Consider the following 21,529-nt stretch of genomic DNA (forward strand, 5'->3'; position numbering starts at 1 on the left):
AGCTGGCAGAATATATTCATTTCTAGTTAGAAGTCTAGACAAATCACAGAGCGTGTCTCCATTCGTACAGGACCACCATTCACATTTCTGGTGATATCTGTGGTACAGTTTAGAGGACCTCCTTATTCTGAAAACTTGTTATGCCCTTACATAAAGCCTGTTCAAGTGGGCTTTAAATGTCCTGAATAGGGATGGATGATAGTATGTGCAGGAAAACTAATGGAGCCACAGCTTAAATAAGATATACGTGGCTAAAAGTAACAATTCAGATAGATGTGAAGTGTGGCTAACTTAGATGCCAAAGGTTAGTGGAAAGTTAGTTGACCCCTACAGTGTACATTTCCTGTATAGCTAAGGAAGAGAACAGGTTTCTGAAGACCTCTAGCAAACAATTTTGCAGAGCTAATCAGCTATTTGCTTCTTAACATTAATTGTGCTAGGTAGTCCTGTAAAGTGTTTTAAACCTCGTCTCCACTGATGTTAGAGGGAATGAGTAGGAAATACTTACTGACCAATGGAGCACAGCTGAGTGACAACCCGCCACAAAACCCAGCAGATGAAGGCACTGCCTCTTTACCTTTTGTGCAAAATCCTTGTACTTTTCACTTCTTTCTCCAGAAATGCAGGCCTTTTTCAGGCTGAAGGAATCTCAGTACAAAGTTTTGATATACAGCCTCTAATCTAAGACTACATCTGCTGCTGGACAAAAGCTGCTGAATCTGGACCAACCACTGACTTTGGAGGATTTAGACAGCTGAAATGTAGTCACCAGTCTCAGATGGAGTTGGTGTCCGAAAGTTCCTTCTATATTCGACAAAAGAGGGAGACTTTTCAGTGGGTGATTCATAGCATCCAAATAAGGTTCATGTGTTTCTGCTATGTTTGATGCATACAGCTGTTTGTGTTTGGCTCTGTCAGGGACCTCTTGGAGGGGCTTAATAAAACTTAAAACTGAAACTGTACTTGACTGAGTTCTAGTGGAAAATCTGCATTACCCTTGTTTATGGGATGCTGTTTCTCTTGTATGTTGACAAAGAAATACTTTCTCTGGGAGTAAAGTGATTTGGAGTACTCTCAACTCCACTCTAACAACACTGAAATCTTCACATATTGCACTCAGGTCTAGATTTAGACTTAAACTGGTTTTCAACTCTTAACTGTTTCAAAATATTTTCTTGTTATGTTCCCAGCTTCTGGAACACTTTGCTGTCATTGCGAGGGCAATGGAATGGATCAAGGACTGTTTCTTCCCTAAGGCATGCATTTCTGTCTGCTTGCCATGAAAGCTTTTGTGGCCATAGCTTATTATGGGGCAAAGATAAAACATTAAGCCTCTCCAGAACTTGCTGTCTTGATGAGAGGGAAGGTCTGGTGTCATTTCAGTGTTCTGAGCATGGGGCTTTTTCATGAACATCCCCAAAACTGCCTTTAACATGGCTTGTGATAAACCTGACTGTCTGTTTTCAAGTGTCCTAAGCCTCCTGAAGTGATACTGACACCCAGGATTTCACTCACACCAGAATGGTCTGGGCATGACTGAGGCCGTGTTGGCATGCTTGCTTTCTCAATAAGCAGCAAATCTGGTCTGTTGTATGCCTTGACCTTCTGTTCAGAATTTATTGTTGAGCATTCCAGTTACCTTCTGACACCACTTCATTGGTAGGAAGCCTGTGGCCTTTAGTCAGGAAGTGCCTTAAGCCTCTTTCACTTCTTCCAGAGAAATTCCAGCTTTGCAGCAAGTTGTTAGAGTGAGAGTTCGGTATCTTAGAGGTCAATACGTGGCATTTGCCATGGAAGTGGCTGACTTTTGCCCTTGCCATTGAAAGGGCTGCCATGGTGGTGTTTCCTAAGGAAATGCAGCCGGCAGTGCTTCCTTGGTTAGCTGTGTAGCTGCAAGGTCCTGAACTTTCTTCATGGTAAGCTCAGTGAACAATTTGAGAGCAAAGTCATTGAGTGAAACTTGCATAGCTTTCATTTCTACTTTCTTTCCTGAGTAATTTGCATGGAAGAGTGTGAGTCTGGAGTCAAGACAGCAGGAATTTTCTCAAAGGCAGGGTGTATGTGTGGTGAGGGGGACACTCTGTATTATCTTTCCCCTTCCAGTATAACATCATAAATGTGAGTGGATTTGGAACAGGATGATTTGTCATTGTTAATGTGTTTTGTTTTGTTTCTTCCTTTGTTTTTCTAGGATCTAGTTCAGGATCAAAATTAAAAGTTCCTGAGCTGAGTATAAATGGCACACAGCACGTTGTTCAAGCAGGCCAGACTTTAAATCTCACCTGCAGGTAACCAGCTGAGTTGGATTCTGATACTTTGGCTGCGAGTTCATGCACCTGACACTTTCCTTTTTTTTTTCCTTTCTCTTTTTTTTCTCTCTCTTTTTTTTTTTTTAACTGAAATTAGAAAAAAAATGAAGCCTTATGTTGTGGGGAAAGGTGGGGAGTGAACTTCAATGGCAATTGTTTAATGGTTCTTTGTTGTTTCTGTTGTTGTTTTTGGAAAACAAGATAAAAGACAACCCCAGAAATAGCCTGATATAATAAAAAAGAAAGCTTGGGAACTGGAGCTATGTAACTGCAGCCCAACATAATTGTTTCTGCTTCCTTATCTGTATTTGCAGGGGGGAAATGGTTCATTCATGGTCTTTGCCTGAAACACTAAGTAAGGATAGCAAAAGGCTGAAAGTAATTAAATATGCCTGTGGAAGGAATGGGAAGCAGTCCTGCAGCAGTCTGACCTTGAGCAGAACTCAAGCAAGTGACACTGGAAACTATAGCTGCAAATATCCAACAAGCCCAGCAAAAAAGAAGAAGGAATCAACAGTCTACGTATTTATTAATGGTAAGACTACAGGGTTTTTTTTTAACACTTCCTGGTACTTGCACTTCAGTACAGCAAAACAGATGAATGGAGCAGTTCAGCTGTGGTTAAAAACACAATTTTGAATATTTTCAGCCTTACCAAATGTCAGGATCATTTACCAACTGATGCATAAAATCTGCTTTCTTAGAGCTTGCAAATACAGTGTTAGTGGTTTATCTACTAGGAAAAAGATTAAGAAGACCCAGTCCAGCCGGTCTGCTAGAGTAAATAGAACTCCATGTGGAAGTAGACTGTGAAATAGGAGAAATCACATCTTACAGAATAGGATGATGACTGATGAGAACTATGTACTTGATGCAATGTCCGCATTAACCTGTCTGGAAAAGATTACAGATTCCTAGTCAGCTGGAGGATGCCAGAGGTGTCTGTACACATCACTATCTCATGCTGTAGAAAATAGCTATTTGCATGTTGTCAGGTTCAAAAGTGTGCTGTGTAGCCCACATTACACAAACTGTAAAAATCTAGAAAAAGTGGAATCACAGGGAACACAGAATTGTGTTCAGCAAAAAGGCTCCTGTACTGTATGGGAAATCCTGGAATTAGGTCACTTAGGCTATAACAGAAATTGCTTTCTGATCTTCTTTTCTTCCAGGATATTAATCAGACCCTTCTCAGATCAGCTGAATTCAATAGGCACAATGCTAAAAGAAGAAATTATAAACACTTTAGGGATTTAATTTAATAGTTTAGTTTTTCTGGATTTTACAGAATAAAATTCATAGGTTATTTTAAGGTAGCAGGATTCACAGACTCTGAAAGCCCCTATTACAGCGAATGTGCAACTGGAAGTTTTCCAAATGATGTGTCTGCTGCTTCTAATGAGTTCACATCAGAGTGAATTAGCCTTTGTTTTAATTTTGTGACATGAAGAGTGTTTGGTGCTGTGAAAAAGCAGAATGAAGTGGACCTCTCACTACAGTGTTAGAAAACAAGATATCACCCCCCACTATTGCACGTTACTTTATTGAGAATTATAGAATTACTCATGCTGTTCCTCCTGCTTTCCATCATCTGAAATATACCACAGAGTGTTTTTCTTACCCAGCTATTTTTATATCATTCACTGAATACCTAACTACAGATGCATCCATGGAAGCACAAGCAATGTAAGCTTATTCATTTAGTGACCAACATATCCTGCTATCTAGGAAAACGTACAATTTTCCTGGATGACTTTTGCAAATTACTCATCATGGGACCTTCTTGAACCTGCTGCCTTGGATGTCATCTCCATCTGAGATCTAGCCACAATCCTCTCCACACGAGAAGAGCAAGGATGGTTGTAACTGAAAACTTCTCTGCTAAACTCACTTTACATAATTAAGAGATCCCTTTATGGGGGTTTTTTGGGTCTCCTTCCTGTTCTAAGTGTTAATTTTTCTGGATCTTCAATTTTTACATGTGGAACACACAACCAGTCCTTCACTGCTTCCAAAGTTGAAAGTAGTTGGCTTGCATCTGAAAGAGATCCTCAATTAGGTTTATGTAAGCCAAGGTTATTTGCCTAATTCACATGGCGACGGAAGAGAAACATATAATTGGAGAAACAGCTTTTGGACAGCCCCTTCCCTCCCACCCAAAGAATCAGTTAAGGAAGACTGCCTGGTTGTCTTAGTTTTGCTGATTTTTCAGGGATGTTGAGTCATTAGATGTTGATGTAATGGTTGAAGATAGGCAGTAGGAGAAATGTAACCTAATCCTTACTTACCAAAAATTAGTAAAAGGCTTAAGGGAGAAACACATAGCAAGCTTATACATCTCTGGCATCTTAATTTTCTGGATTTGACAGTTCTTTTGATTGAAATCCAATTGCTTAACACTTCAGTCTTGATTGTGTCCTAGTAAGTACAAGTGAGTGTTAGGTTAAAATACTGATAATGAGGGAAGCTTCATGGCAATTGCTTATTTTAATGTCTATTGAAAGTATCACCCTGCCCTAAGATGGAGAAAGTTGTAATCATATACCTTTCAAAAGTTTAGAATTTCAAGAAGAATTGTTGAGGAGGTTAAAAAGAAACAAGGCACCAAGTACCAAATCTCACCACTTCTGCTCAGCATAATAGTAGCATTTGGAAAGAAAATACTTAAGGAATCTCTTAATATAAGTAATAGTTTCTGTAAACCTGCATGAAATTCAATTATCTGGCTCAAGTGGGGGTGAGGTGGGAATAACAAAGCCCTCTGTGGAGATTGCCTTTCTTGAACTGAATTTTACTTTAAAGGAATTTTGGGGTGCTTAGGAAATAAACATTTGTAAAATTTGGGTCCCTCCTAGTTTTGTATTGTTTCCTGTGGCAGGACATTGTGTCAGTCCATTTCCCATATTAGCTCCATGTGGATCACCAAGGTGCCTGTTTCCCATGTCTTAGCATGCTGCAGAGGAGAACAAATCGTTGCTATTTACAAACACAGAATCCGAATCAGGAAAGTTGATATTGTTTGTACAGGAAGTCATCACTTATTGTTTGAAAATTGTTATTCATTTCCGTAATTAAAGTGATACTGAATATGAACTGCATTTAAAAAAGAAAAAAAGAAAAGGCAAACCACAGCAAAACCAGCACCGATAAACCTACTTTGGCTCAGTAATGACAATATGCTATGGCAGAAGATGAACTTCTATAGACAAAAACAAGACACAAGATAAGGAAGTCCCACATGCTCAGGGATGGTTGAAGTCCCGTGTTTAGGTGATCAAGAACAGGCAGGCTGGTGACTTCTCCTGCGGGAGCTAGTCCTGACACCACCCTTCTTTCAGCTGGAGAGGTCACTACTGAGTTGCACTGGGGAATGAGTGCACAGTGTGTGCCGAAGCAACTCTTGACCACACACAGCTCAGGAATTGAGACATCAAGTGAAGGAAATGAATTCTCTTAAGAGCCCTGGACTTTGCTGTAAGAAAACTGATGGCCTGACTTCCACCACGAGCCTTGGGAAAACTCTGTGGAGCAAAGCCTTTTTGCCAGTCTCAAAAAAAAAGAGGTAGTTTGTTTTGTTACGCAACTGCAGCCTAGAAGTAAATCGGAAAGGCTCGTAAGGAACATTCGCTGTCTACTCTGGAGTAAGGCATGGGGAATTTTCTGCTTGAAAAGAGATAATTATGGAATAAAAACCTTTATGAAACACCAGATTATAAGCAGGTTGGTTTAAAACCTATGTATACTTCCCTGAGGACAGTGCTAAAGGCCTTTCTTTATGTCTGCTTTTGTTATGGTATCTCCAAGACCTTCTTTTCGAGTTGCTAGAGATCATTCACTTTCTTCACAGATGTGCAGTTCTCTTTATTCTCTACTCTCATCCTCTCTTGCCTTTGATCAATTGTTCCTATGGGCTGAGAGAGGAAAAGCATGTAATTTCAATTACATTGATATATCGAGGTTAAATTTTTGCAAGAATAAAATAAAAACCCAAACAATTTTAATTCAAGTTGAAGTGCTGCTGCTTCCTGTGACGAAGACAGTTTTCAGCTACTGATGTGCAAGTGTAATGTCTTAATTGTGCTACAGCAGAGAATTCTTCTGTAAGGGAAGTTGTACTTGGCTTTAGGCTATTAGCTCACTTCTTAGTCAATGCTCTCCCTCTCCTTGTGTGTCTTCGTATTCCCGCTGTGCATGTCTTCCAATCACGTGCTTTTCCTTACAAAATGAGACATGAACTAGTTAGTACTGCAGCCATGCTCTCTTTTAAAATCAGACCCCTAGGCTGAGTCACTTGTCTATTCTCTTTATGTACTAACAGAGAGAAAAAACCCCAACTTTCTAGTATGTGTTTCTCATCACTAACTCTACAAGGAATCTGGAGAGCAAGCTTAAAACAGATGTCTTGTTTTGAGATGGTTTAAGACGGGTAACACAAATCATAGCAGAGTAGTTAAAGTCCTGAAAGCTCGTGTACTCATCAAAGCCTAGGAAGTCAACTGTATGCTCTAGTTTTGGATATTTGGCTTGATATGCATCCCAGGTTGGACAGTCCAAAATGGAGGGCTCTAGCATTAGGCCTTTGAAGTGCCAAAACATCAGATCTTCATACTCTAGAGTTGTCTTCTGCAAGTGCTGAGCATATGGCATCTCCCTGGGAGGTCCACTTGCTGACAGGTAGCTGGATTCAGCCCCGCAAATGCCGTGGATATAAGATTTAGTTTGAGTGGATTGACTCCAGCAACCCTAAAGCTACTATGCTGCAGAACAGGGAGTGCACTCAAAGAGTTCCTCAAAAGGCTCTCTTAAGATCAGATGTGTCAAGGTCAAAATAATTCAACAGGTGAAAAAAACAAACAGCCAAACAGTAAGACAAAACACCTTGAACTCTAACAGAAAGGGAGATTATTTTTAATTCTTCCTTTTGCTTCTTATTCAGATATAATGTACTGACAGAGGAACCTTCTGGGGCCTGGGAAACTCTCCCTCCCTCGTACCTTTTCTCTGTCTCTGCTTTTGGCACAGTTTTAACGTCTGAGCAACTCAGTTTTGGCTCACTCTGTCGGAGTCAATAATACGATAGTGCTTCTGTTATGAAAAGGAAACTAGTTGAAATTAAACTATGCTACAGCTGTATCAAGTATGTGGACACATTTTTAGTGTCTAATGAGGTTCCTGTTACAAAACAGAGCCCTCTAGGACTTGCTGACGTCAATCACCTATAATTACCGTGCTTTTGTCATTGCGTGGACATGGACTTCACATCATAGTACACTGTTGAGCTGAGCATTTGTGGACACCTTGGCAGCATCAAAGGCAATGCCACTAAGCCCTCTGAGGTCCTTCTTCCTCACCAAGGCTTATAGCTTCTAGTAAAACAGAAGTGCGTTTCCAGGATGGACCATTATGGTGGACGGATATATCTGAAAAACAGTTCAAAATACTCATTAGCCTTTCCAGAAATCATTTGCTGAACATAATAATTGGTCTAGTGTAGATTTCCTGGTCAATATGGGTAAGAATATTTTTCCTGAAGAGTTGTAACTGTGTTTTATGTCTATTATGGACCTATGTTGATGATAGCGTAGCGTAACTATCCCCAAAAGAAAATAGAAAATTCCTTGCCTAAAAATTGCAGCACAATTATACCGGCAATGCTTTGTGTCTGCAAGTACTCCGGATACAAAGCATTGCCCTGGACTTCCATGACAATCAATTTATATCTGAAGTCTTCCTTCAAGGTTTAGAAATCATTTGAATTTGAAGAGTACTATTTTACATGCTACGTGGGATAGCCTTTCTTGCAGATAAGTATTGTGCTTCCAGACATACAAAATGGAATTTGTAATATTTTTATTCTTCCCTTAAGGAACACAGGCAACTACATTTGAGCAGGATGAATAGATGCATTTCCTAGGGCATGATTCATTTTGTCATAAAAGAGACATCTAGAAGAGGTCAGATGAATCCTGGGGCACAATTCCCTCTTTCTCCCCAGTAACACTAAGAGTTTGGGTATCTAGCTCAGTGAGAAATGTCTGTATGTTACATGTGTGAGATGACAGCCACTCTTGTTGGGCAAAATTCTTTTCAAATGACTTCTGAACAGCCCTAGCTGAGATAAATAAAGTTAGAGTGAATCCCTAGAATGGAAAGAGGAACTTGGCAATTGGCCCACTAACTTTAAGTAAGCTTGCATATTGGGGCTTTAGTAAAGACTTTGGTCTTGCTCACATGCATGAGGGAAAAGGGTGTTATGTGAATGGGGAGAAACTGGTTTAGTTCTTTTAGCCTGAAAAAAGTCTTAATGATGAGCCAAGTGTATGTAGATATTTTGGAAGAAGCCAAACTTTCAGAGATTTCAAGAAGTTTATTTTCCTTCAGAGACTTTTCTTACTGCAAATGTATGTGCAAGTGCTCTGACTTCTGTAGCTCAGATTATTAAAACCAAAGCCAAGAACAGTAGCTGAGGTTTGTGGAAATAAAAGACCTCTCCATCTTTACTGAATTTGGTATTTCAGTGTTGGCTAATTTAGTTGTTTGTGCAAACCCCATAAATAGCCTAGACAGGTTACTGATACCAGACATAATATTGCTTGTGTTAAGTCTCTTATCAAGAGTGCATCTGGCTGCCAACCAACTTCATAAAAAGCTGCTATTTATGTTCTGCAACAATATAGCAAGTGACCTTCGTGGATTTTGTGCTTTTACAAATGCTTTTTGTGGTTTCTTGCTGATTGCAATTGAGAGATTGCAAGGAACACAGTTAAACAAGCAGTCATTAATTCCAGGCACAATTAAAAAATGCACTAAACTGACTTTTAAAGTAACCTTTAACCCCTTGCATGTGCAGATATTCTGGCTGTTCATCTTTCATTTTGCTAGCCTTGCAGACATCGCTGAAGCAAAAATCCCCAACACTCAAAACCAACCAAAAATTAAAAAATAAAAGGCCAACCCTTCTAGATCTTCAAATTCCAAAACTGTGTGGAGCTGAACGTGTAACTTGGATGTAGTTTTCAAGATAAGTCACTCCATGATGTTCGTTTTAAGTCCAGAGCTTTATGAGCATAGTTGTGAGAGAAACTAGTCCAGAAGGCTGCTGCTAGGAGGTTAGGTCATCCCAGATGCACTGCTGGACAGCTGTTCAGGGAAGGATAGCGTTCGCCTCCTCTCAGGAAGGAATTGGGAGGCAATGTAGCAGGAGCCACTAGCAATAACTAGAGCTATGATGAAAGGGAGAGAGGAACAATGAAGTAAGGATTGCTATTATTTGAGGGGGGCAGAAGGATTCCATATCGGCACTCTGCCCTGCCAACGTGGAACAACCTGTCCTGGTACTGTTGTGGATTTGGCTTTGCCTGATGGAGGCTGATAGACCTCGCACCAAATTCTGGTCTTCAGGCCCTGAGAGTATCCCCTCATGGCCATTAAGACAGAAGGAGAACAAAATCAAAGGGAATCAGGAAAAGCCTCCACACTCATTATGAAAACAAAACTGTGCTAGGAAACATGATGCGTATTTCTTCTAATCAAAAGCAGGAAGACATTTGGAGCACTTGGGGCCATCGATTGCCCTCTGGCTGATGGCGGAAGTCCCCGGTGATGTCAATGGGAGCTCTGCACGCGAATAGCGGGGGCACAGAGACGCCTTGGCGGACCGTGGCGGGGAGTGTACCAGGGAAGGCTGTGCTTTAAAGCCTACCAAGAGCATCCAGGGTGCTTAGTTGAATTTTATGGAGCAGTTCATTGACTTCTTCAGGTGGAGACGTGCGTTTCCATTGAACAAGAAAAAAAACAACAGGCAAGCATGGTGTGCTGTGCTTGTTTCCTGTCCCTGCCTTTGGATAGGCAGGAATCTTCTGAGATGCACAGCCCCCCACTGCCTTGATATTGGCATCAGTCAGTGGTGACACTGTGTCTGCAGACAGCACCGGTAGTCCCTAGAACAGCTCTTCCTCACGCTTGTAATGATCTGGAGATTATGATACAGGAAACTACTTTGCAAAGCTTGCTGGTTTTGGGCAGGAGCTCTTAATTTTGTGACAAAGACAAATGAGTCTTTGGGGAGCAGTAAATCCATCTGGTGATATTAAGGGGTAGGTGACCTCTTCTGCAGCCCCTGAAACAAAAAAGGTTCTTTTCACCGTGCTACAAACAGGTTCATTCTTGGTCTTTCCTTGAATCATACTGCAGAGGAAACGTCAGCCTAACAAGTCCTTGGAGTATTTTTTTCATTGCATATGCATCCTCTATTAGTCATAAGTTCCTTTTGCCATCTCAGTGGACATTTAACACCTATTATTAAATAAAGCACTGTGGCTTTCATTTCAGAAAGTTTGTGTAACAGTTTCATTAAACCTCTTTAAGAAAAGTTTTTCTATAGCCAGGGGTACATTTGAGATACTCTACCTTAGCATTTCCCCCAATATAAAATAGAGTAGAATTTGCTTCTCTTCCTGTTTGACATCTCAAATAAAAATATTATTGCATACAATAAGAAGATCCTGAGGGCAGAACAGTTTTATGACGCTGGGAAATGCAGATCATACTTTGAAAGAGCAGCAAAAGCAATATATTTGAAGAACTAGTTGAGTGAACATAGGTCAGCATGCAGATGTCTGGGACCAGGACACTTGAATGAAGTATTACAATTTGAGGTTTTATGAAGAAGTCAGGTTTTGCTAGCTTTATTAATTGTTTTTCATTACTATTATTATTTCCATTGTTATTTGCAAGATTTTTGACTGAGTGAAAATAATAGGATTTGCCTGAAAAAACACTGGAGTTATAGATAAGCATGGAATTAAGATCAAAATGTTCCACTTCGTTTTAAGAGTTAAAACCCAGTCCATATGTGAATTTTGAGGTAGTCTGTCTGCAATGTTAGTCAAACTGAACCTTCAGATCTCAACACCTGCAAAGAAGATTTGGAGCCAGAGCCTGTGGCTTGAGCCCCTCTTTGTTAAGTGGTCCAAACAATAGCAGCAGCAATGTTCCCTGTTCCCAGCGCAAGCTATTTATGACAATGCCCTTTGTTAAAGAGATTGTTCAAGGGACGGTAAATTACTCTGCCAAGCTTTAGTTATTGAGACAAAAGGAATTAATGTTTTCCTGGCATTTTCATTTACCTTGTCACTTAAAAAAGGGACATGTAAGTATTGTGATAGTGGGAAGGAGGAGAATAGTTAACTCTCAGAGTTGAAAACATGGCTGGATAATTACAGTAGATTCTTTCTCCTGGTTAACTCAATGTGAGTTTTCCCCCATCCATGTGCTTGCAGAGAGCAGGAACGTGTCCTGTGTAGGGGTTTCCTGTTAAGTGAATTTCAGCTCCCATAATTAATTCTCCTGGTGATAACAAAATAGAAATGCCCTGAAAGAAGAAACACATATCTCAGCAACAGAGATGGTGCTGTAATGGGGGAAAGTGTACTTCAGTTCTCCTGGATTTTACAGATGATGCCAAAGTACTGCTGTTGATATTCACTGACAAATGTATCTTCAGATATTTAGCAATATTTTACCAAACTTGTTTAGGCAAAAATAAACAGAAGATTGATTTGAGGACTTTGTCTAGCTTTCCTTATGGACAGGGCCAGTCTTTTCTTTCAAGACTGTATGCACCATTACAGTTTACGCACACTGTTTTAAGATTTCAGATACTAACCTTTTCTTTTCTTCTCTTGCAGATACAGGCAATCCATTTGTAGAGATGCACAGTGACATACCTAAAATCATACACATGACTGTGGGAAGAGAAATGATCATTCCTTGCAGAGTCACGGCACCAAACATTGCTGTTACTTTAAAAAAGGTACCTCAATTCAAGCCTGTTCTGAAAGTAGTGTTGTGGATAATGCTTCTGTTTGTTTGTTTACAACTATTGTAATGCTTTAAGATATTTCAGCAATTTAGTGTTTCTTAAACAAAGTTTCTGGGTATCAGTGTGTTTAGAAATATTTCAGCCCTGGAGGCTAGTCTCGTATCTCACAGAAGAGCTTCATCAGATCTTTTGCACTGGATGAGTTTTCTGAAGAAACCTAAGGTTTTCATGCCATTTGATTAAATCTTCACTGACAAAGGTTTCTTAAGCCCAAGAAGGAACTTCTTGTTAGGAGAGGAGGTTTCCTCCCACCTCTTCCCCTGCCCTTCCTCCTCTTTCCTCTTCTGTCCTCTGGAACAGGCAGTAAGTGCAGTCCCTGGAGACTTGCTGGGGCTATAGAAGGATCTCTGCAAGTCTTTACCCAGCCTCACTCCCACAAGTGACTTGGCTGCTTCCTTTTCCATGTAAGTGCACTTATCAGACAAAGGATGGTTTCTCTTTGTAGGGAAGGAACTTGTGCAGAGTTTGAGACAGTAGGGTCAGTTTTAGAAAAAAAATGGCATTTTGTTATGCTTTGAGGAAAGAGGAAAGTTTTTAATACATATATAATACTTTGAGACATGGACAGACAGCTGAACTTACATGTATGTAGTAGAGAACCTGGTATCAAGATGGACAATGGTGCTTCTTTTTTTAGAGTTCCCTTGTTTGGCTTAAAAATTAGGTGGAGGTGCCAGTGCTGTAAATGTCAATACTATTACAACCAAAAGTTCTATATCTTTTTATAGAATAACATGTAATTACTGAATAGTATCAACATAAGATGCTTATCTAGATTAAGACGAGTCTTAGATTACTCTTTGGCTATAGAGTTTTACTCCAGCCATGGATTTGATCCTCTGTTTTAACTCAACCTGGAGGTTTACAAATTTTATACATTACTGTTTTGCTGTTATAGATACAGATTTTACCTCATGGTTTCCACCTGCTAAACCACATGAAAGCAAGCAAAATGCAGGGAAAGGAAACTAATCTCACCTAGGCTGTTACTGTATATGTTTGCGCACATGGTTCTCCTGGAAGAAGTGCAGTGGGGTGGATGATGTGCAAGATTCTGTGGCTGTCAAGTTAAAAGTTAATTAATCTTGGCTTTCTATAGGGTGGGTGTTGTAAAGTGGGAACTTATTTGGGCACTGTGGTGTTGCATATGAAATCTCAGCATATTAAATTCTCACCTGATAAAATTCCTCTCAGGTTTCTCTCTTGTTAAAATAAAAATAGCTGTTCTTCCTTATTTGGAGGTGATCTAGGATATCTCCACTCTTCCCCCCGCACCCCCCCCCCCTCAACCCCCCCTTTTCTTCATATCAACTTGCATTTAGCTTGGAATTGTGGTGTAAGGTTCCCCAAAACCATGTGTAATACTCTAGGAAGGAGAAAGAAGAGGTGGAGCCAAGTCTTGAAAAAAGGATTTGTTGATTACATGTTTTGCATTCCAGGAAAAATAAATGTTTTCCCTAATTAATCCCAGAATTTCCTGAAGCATGTGAGCTACAATGCATTACATCATATCTTTATTTATCATCTGTAACACCCATATATAAAGATTCCAGCAAGTTTTGCTCACATAGCAATTAAGAGGCATATTAAATGCATTTGACAGCTGCAGGCTTGCTACTTCTGGAGAACTGGCAAAAGCTATCTGGTGTTTTCTATTCAGGATTAAAGGAAGAAGTTGATGTCCCCATAATGCAAGTCTCTGGAGCCATTAAAAAACCCCTTAGTGGTAGAAACACTTTATTCTATATTGCCAGGAAGTAAAAATGTGAGATATTTCATGGCAATATCTCTCATCTGAGAGGACTTGGTACGGTTGCATGACCACTGCACCCAACATTTTTCTCCTGTGCAGGGCTACTTAGTTTTAGTGGACCAAAGGTTTATCATCCATCTTTAACGCTACAAATTATTTTTTTAATTAAAACTGCATCTTCATCTTAGTCAACCCCATTGAGATACTGTGTTGTTCTATCTTTCAGACTGAGCACCTGTACAAGTTGTGTTTAATAGCATAGCAAACATTACAAGATAGGAGGAGTCTTAAAAACCAAGAAGCTAATAAAACAAGGATTGGACAATGAGAATGGAGCTCTTTATTCCTATTTCAAATTCAGCCTTCAGGTCCTTTTATATCTTTTATCTGCAATATGATGTTCTTCAACATATGAAGACCAGTGAAATAAATTGATAGTTTTGATCTAATGCTTAACAGACAAATATCCAGTACCTGGGAAACCATGCTTTCTATCAATATGATTCTGGCAGCCTCATTATAGATCCCTAAAATGAGATAAACTTTATTCCAACTAAGGCAATTTCATTTACTCTAATCTTGCTAAACAGAGAAAGCATCATCTTTTTGGTGCAATTGTTTCATCCCATCATTTACTCTCCTATTGGATTATCTGTCATAAAGTCAACTATGACATTCATGGGAATAGAGGGAAATAAGTTTCAGGATGAGGAATTAGAAGAGGAAAAATAAAATAGGCTGTTGATAGTCACACAGCTGGATAGTCTGAATTCTTAGCAATACCAAACTGATGGAAGACAAGACATGGAACAAAATAATCTTTCAGAACTATAATGATAATTTTTACTATACTTTCAACTGGCTTTTCCCAATACAATCTGACTTTGGAGATGTGGGGAACCACAGCTTGACTATATACTCTTGACCGTATGTACATACCTTGTGGTAGTACTGCATTAATGCCACTGGGTACCAAAAAAGGTTCGGTGGTTGGTATTGAGGAAAGAAGGGGATGCAGACTAATAAAAGATGCTGAAGTCTAGTTTGAAACAAAGTACAAAGAACTTTAAAGGCCAAGACTGAACTGGTAGCCACAGTAATGTGGTTCATGCAGATAGGCACATAGACAACAAATTCCACATTTATTGCAGCTGTTGCAACAAATTGATTCTTTGAATACCTTTGACTATCTGCTGGTGCTCACCTGTAACCTATTTTTAAAACTGCATTTATCTTCTGCTGCTTCAGTTGAAATATCACTGTTCCAGCACTGTATTTCTTCATGGGATTTCTGCTTCTCTCTGTGATGACCAAGTGGGCAAATCTTTTGAGAAGGCCCTGAATTACTTTGCATGGCAGGTGGACCAGGTGACCTGCAGGGGTCCCTTCTGACCTAAATTATTGCATGGTTCTGGGATTTTCTTTCCTGTACCATGCATGCAGTGATCATTCTGGGCATGATACTGTGTCTCCAGGTGTTGGCCTGAAAGCTGGATTAGGGCAAAGCAAAGCAATGCAACTCTACTTCTTTAAGTGGCAAACAGGTCACCTGAACTAGTAGGGTTGGCAGAGGGGAACAGCGTGGAGGAAACTAAAACAAGTAGAGAGAGAGAATAGTGCTGTGAATGGCTGTGAGGGTTAACAGCCCCTTGTTCACTTCTGAGACCAAATACTGGTATTTCCACCCTATGAAATGGACTTGTTGCTGTATTTTTTTCTCTTTCCAAGACTTAATTAGAGACCAGCTGTGTCACTGTGATATTTTGATAGTCATGGATTTAATTTTTCTAAAGTTTTCCTCACTGTGATATTTTGCTAGTTATGGATTTAATTTTTCTAAAGTTTTCCTTCCAGTATCTTCAGACTATCAAGTTATACTTTCACGTGTGACTGTGTGCAGCTGCTGCTTCTCAGAGCTGCAAAAAATGGCAAAATAAAGATCTAGCTCTAACTGTTTCAGAACTGTCAGATGAGTAAGCTGGGCAGGCAAAGATTGGCCTGTGAGGCAGGTGAGCTTGTTGAATGTACAGACAACTCACAACATTAATTCCTGCAAAACAGGATCACATGAGTACATTATTTACAAGGGCTGGACACTTCTTGGGTGGCTACTTTCCCATTCCTGGAGTAAAGCTAATACAAATTCAGCAATCCATCAATTAACTAATTATTATGAAGTGAATACATTCACTGGGAAATGCCAGTCTAGGGGGCCTCTGAGGCTCTAACTTAATTTTTTCTTTATGGTATATCTGAAAACCTGTAGAGGAATATGCTCAGAAATTGTTCGGTTGTTTTGGGGGGTTTTATCGCACCAAAGCAACAAGGAGATAAATGCAGTTGAAGCCTTTGAAAGCATAACTATCAGCTAGTTAAACCAAAGCTTGAATATTTGTTTTATTTAGAACAGGAATGATAACAGAGCTCTTTGAGTCCAGGATATTGTTGAATGGTAGCCAGCAGGCTGTAACATAATGGGCTTTACTTGTGTGTGTGTGTAACAAACTTCCCCCATGATCTGCATGCTTATTATAGAGTCTTATCAGCTGTTGTAAAGATAAGGAATTCTACCACAGTATTTTGTGCTCTGCAATGATTGTTCATCTGATTCATTGTATGTTTCTGTTGGAGGAAATGCAGTGAGATTGAGTGGAGGTGATCTTAAGGGTATCTTTTGGCATGTGCTGAGCAGGCAGCATCGAGGGTGCTACATTTTGGAGAGAAGCTGTACCATGTAGGAAAGTGCTGGGCAGCTTACCCCAGCCTCTGGCAGCCACCCATGCTTGCTTTGGCTGTAGAAAGGAGAGGGCTGGCCAGCACATAAGTTTTCTGCTCAAATGAAGGGCAAGAAAGAGATGGAGGGAATGTGGTATGACTGGGTGCACATTAAGAGGTGATAGGCTGCAAGGGGTCTAGTTGACCCAGAGGTGTTTGATTAGGGCACTATTTCACTCAAGCTCTGCTCTGTGCAGTCTTTAAAAATCTGTTATTTGATTTATACTCATGGCTGATCTCTGTGTTATCCAAATGGTGGCATTTATTCCATTGACAAGGCTTAACAAAAAAACCCATGATGTGAAGACAATGCATCTTGTCTGAGCTTCAACACCTGCTTCTTGGTTTTTTTTTTTTCAGGGTTTTCTTCATACCTCATTAGAATGGAGCTTAAAGGATAGTAATATAAAGTAGAATTAGTACTGCTGATCACATGTGGTAACATTTTCATCTGTGTTAGATTTCAGGTCTTAAGTTTACAAACACCTAATTACTAATTACTTGTTTGGTCCCCAACTTCTGAGGGGCATGGAAGTGCCAAATGTTAAGAAAGGGTGTCCTGTTGAAATCCCTAGTCAATATGATTTATTATTAATTTTTATTTTAGTATGAGCAGTGGTTCTCAATTAACTTTAAAGTTTACATTTCATATGATGACTTAGAGAGGTATGACCTGTCAGCTATGGAACAGCTACTCATGTCCTTAATGTATTTTCTTCCCCCCACCCCCAACCTGTCAAGTTCTTTAGACAACATAAACAGGAGAAACATCAGATTGAATCCTGGAAGGAATTTGTTAAAGATACAAAATGACAGCAAATTAAATCCATTTGTTACCTCCATTGAAAAAAAAAAAGGGGGAGTGTGTAGGGGAAGTGCATTTATAACTCAGTGGTGAAACCAAGATACTTAATTGCAAAGGTTTTGCCAAGATGAGCAGTTCAGCTGCCAGCCAGGAGCCAACAGAATAGCAGCCCAAGCGCTGAGGCTAATGATAGTGTCAATCTATTGTGTCATAAATTACATCCTGTTCTAAATAATGAAATCTGGGAAACAAATAAAACATTCATACTCTTCCAATAAATTTTCCCTCTATTTTGTGATGAAAATGTGACTTGAAAAATTTGCATAACTAAATGTCATCCTTTCTACCTTGATTGGCATTTTGCAGTTTTGGTGGTGTGGTGGGGGTTTTGTCTCTTCCCCACCCCCACCCCCCCCACCCCCCATTCCTTTTTATTAGGCTGCTTTGATTAGAGAATGGCATGAGGACAAGTTGTGTTTATGATGCTTGTTTGACACTTTCAGATTCCACGAGAAACCCTAGTTCCTGATGGCAAGACAATAATCTGGGACAGCACAAAAGGTTTCAGAATACCTAAGGCAACCTATAAATTCATAGGGCTCCTGAGCTGTGAGGCAACGGTCAATGGACACAAGTACAGCACAAAATACCTAACACACCGAGAAAGTAAGTAGTGTTGTTCACTCCCCAACCTTCAGAAAGTACTCAGCCCTGGTGACATCCTTCACTTTTCTTTTTCTTCATCATGTGCAGCCAACACAATTTTTGATGTTCAGTTAAGCACCCCACGTCTTGTCAAGATGCTGAAAGGAGACAGCCTGGCAATTAACTGCACTGTCACTGCAGCCTGGAATACCAGAGTGCAGATGACGTGGACTTATCCTGGAGAGGTGAGTGCTGTGGTTGTAAAGAAGAAACCTGGGGTTTCCCATAGATTACTCTGCACCTAGCATCCTGGGAGGAATTTTGCCTGAAAATGCTTGTCATGATTCACATTCCATCATTTTGACCCTTTCTGACGTGACTTTAAAGGTCTATTTTTTCCTTTCTGGTGCTTAATTGAATAAGTAAACATGTTTACAAAATGTACTCTGGTTATACTGCATAATCCCAAGCAAATGCTAGAATTGTTTCATCCCTGGGAGCTTCTTTTTTGACCTGGAGGAATGGTGCAAATTTATCACCCAGTACCAGGCAGGGGCTCTTTTTCTTTTTTTGTGACCAAAAAGTTTTCAGCGAGGCTGTCTTTCTCAGCACATCCATTTGAAAGCCTGGCAGACAGTCAGGCACCCGTCTCAAGCATGTTTAGAAGGGATATTTTGATTTAGTTAGCCAAAATCTCTTTTGTTAAGTGTCACACGAACAATCCTCTTGTTTTGACAACTACAGGAATGATCTTGAATGTGCTTCTCCTCCCCCTGCTTTGGAAGCATCCTAATAAATATTTGTCACTTGCAGAATGACTGCCAGGGAGTCCGTGTAAAGCTGATAAGAAATTTGACATTATTTTAAGGTTTACAACTCCCATTCCTTTCATGTCAGTTTGATTTATGCTGGTGATTCAAGTCAGGATCATTTATTATGTCACTCATTGTGCCTAATCACAAGCTGAAATTATGACTACATTATATAGGGAAGATGAATGCAATTGTTCCTTGCATACAGTAGCCATTTTCTCTGGCATTTTTTCACCTCAGAAATAAACAATTTAGCAATAAGATAGCCTCCAAGTACATTTTATGGCTCGTTGCTGCGTTATGGAGCCCTAGACTGGCATCACACTTGTGAAATTCTATTTTGTTTTTTATTTGGATAGTAACTGAAGGGTGCTCGGTGTTTATAAGACAGCAACAATGTCCTGGGTTAAATAAACTTTGAGGCCAAAGGCTGAGGGGGAGTTGCAGGAAATAACTCCTCAGACTCACATTATCTTCAGTTCCACCCTGTTAGTCCTTTGCCAAATCAAGTCCCTTTTCAGTCTATAATGTTTCCAGAATTCTCCCCTTCCCGTGTCAATGTTCTATTCTTCTGTAAGTCTGCTGCCTATGGACACTGGATCCAGGCACCAAACTATGTGCCTGTGGCTCCAGGGATTTTTATGATCAAAACCACACAAGGAGCAATGGGGAGCTGGACATGTTGATATGGCAGGCATACAAAAGGGATGATCTCCATCCAGAAAGAACTGGTTTGGATGTTATTACAACTTTGGTGAGGACAGGAGTGAATTGTCATATAATATTACTCATCCTTCTTATTGTTGACCCTCTGGAAATGTTAGACATCTTTTGCATGTCTGTGCTGCACAGTGGGATCTGGGTTATTATTTTTTTTTCTTTAAATTAATGTGTGGTGGCAGTGCAATAAACCAAAAATGTTAATAATAACAAAAGCTGGTTTGATCAAGCTCTTGATTGTCAATTTTTGCTCATACAGGGAAGGAGGAGAGGTTCTGTAACGCAGCGCATTGACCAGAAGAACACAGAGGCCAACATTTTTTACAGTATCCTTGTCGTTGACAAAGTGCGGGATATCGATAAAGGCCAATACACCTGCCACGTGAAGAGTGGGCCATCAATCAAAGCTGTTAACACAACAGTCATTGTTTATGGTGAGAGACCTTGCAGATTTCTAGAGCACTTCACGTTCATGTACCAAGCTCAACCATATGGTAGTTTTACATCATAGAATCAATAAGGTTGGAAAAGACCTCAAAGGTCATCAAGTCCAACCTGTCACCCAACACCTCATGACTACTAAACCATGGCACCAAGTGCCATGTCCAACCCCTTCTTGAACTCCTCTGGAGATGGTGACTCCACCACCTCCCTGGGCAGCACATTCCAACCGCTAATAACTCTCTCTGTGAAGAACTTTCTCCTTGCCTCAAGCCTAAACTTCTGCTGGCACAGCTTGAGATTGTGTCCTCTTGTTCTGGTGCTGATTGCCTGGGAGAAGAGACCGAGCCCCTCCTGGCTACAACTACCCTTCAGGTAGTTGTAGACAGCAATAAGGTCTCCCCTGAGCCTCCTCTTCTCCAGGCTTGACACAAAGTGGAAATGAATTTATAGCACATTAATCATGGGCAGAAGAAGAAAGTTGTCCAGAGAGGCTAAGTACCTTTTCTTCCATGACTGTTTCATATTGTTGGCAGTAGACACATTAACGTTCAGATTGTTCACGCTTGTCTGCTAAATACACCTCAAGCACTGTGTCCAGTTTTAGGCACCTCATTACAGGAGAGATGTGGAGGTGCTGGAGTGAGTGCAGAGGAGGGCAATGAAGCTGGGGAAGGGCCTGGAGAATAAATCTTATGAAGGGTGACTGAAGGAGCTGGGGATGGTTAGTTTGAAAAAGAGAGTGCTGAGGGGAGACCTCATCACTCTCTACAACTACCTGAAAGGATGTTGTGGAGAGGCTGGTGCTGGTCTCTTCTCACAGGTAATTACTGATAGAACAAGAGGAAATGGCCTCAAGCTGCAACTGGGTAGGTTTAAACTGGAGATTAGGGGAAAAAAAAATTTCACTGGAAGAATAGTCAGACATTGGAATGTGCTGCTCAGGGAGATGGTTGAGTCACCAACCTTGGATCTCTTTAAAGGTCATTTGGATGTGGTGCTTGGGGATATGGTTTAGGGGTGAGCCTTGTAGAATAGGATTCTTGGTTGGACTTGGTGATCCTGAGTATCTTTTCCATTCCAACCTGAACATTTCTGTGATTCTGTGAAATACTGTAATGACGCTGTCCTCAGTCATTTCTAGCAGAATCAATCAGTTAAACTACAGTTTGCACAAAACCCAAAACATAATGTGCAAGCTGAATTTAGATAGAAGAATCCAACTTCCTCTTCTACAATGCTTACTGGTTTCTGCAAAAAATGAAGAAGATGCACTAGATCTACACAGAGCGGAGAGCTGCTAGGCCGTTTAAAGAATAATGAAGAAAGCATCAGATACTACAACTCATTGATATGGTTTTGCAGTAGGAGTCTTAAACAAGTTTT

At 40.2% G+C, this 21,529-nt stretch overlaps 1 protein-coding gene across 2 annotated transcripts in view; it reads left to right on the forward strand.

Annotated features, from left to right (window-relative positions):
- FLT1 (fms related receptor tyrosine kinase 1) overlaps positions 1 to 21,529 on the forward strand; it is a 79,244-nt gene that overhangs the window by 15,026 nt on the left and 42,689 nt on the right. For both annotated transcript variants that reach the window (XM_054164494.1, XM_054164493.1), the window contains exons 2-7: positions 2,192 to 2,288; positions 2,624 to 2,844; positions 11,999 to 12,123; positions 18,029 to 18,191; positions 18,279 to 18,415; positions 19,962 to 20,136. In XM_054164494.1, the coding sequence (XP_054020469.1) occupies positions 2,192 to 2,288; positions 2,624 to 2,844; positions 11,999 to 12,123; positions 18,029 to 18,191; positions 18,279 to 18,415; positions 19,962 to 20,136 (918 nt within the window). The remainder of the gene's footprint in view (positions 1 to 2,191; positions 2,289 to 2,623; positions 2,845 to 11,998; positions 12,124 to 18,028; positions 18,192 to 18,278; positions 18,416 to 19,961; positions 20,137 to 21,529) is intronic.

The sequence above is a fragment of the Dryobates pubescens genome, chromosome 10 (assembly GCF_014839835.1).
Source record: "Dryobates pubescens isolate bDryPub1 chromosome 10, bDryPub1.pri, whole genome shotgun sequence".
NCBI lineage: Eukaryota > Metazoa > Chordata > Aves > Piciformes > Picidae > Dryobates > Dryobates pubescens.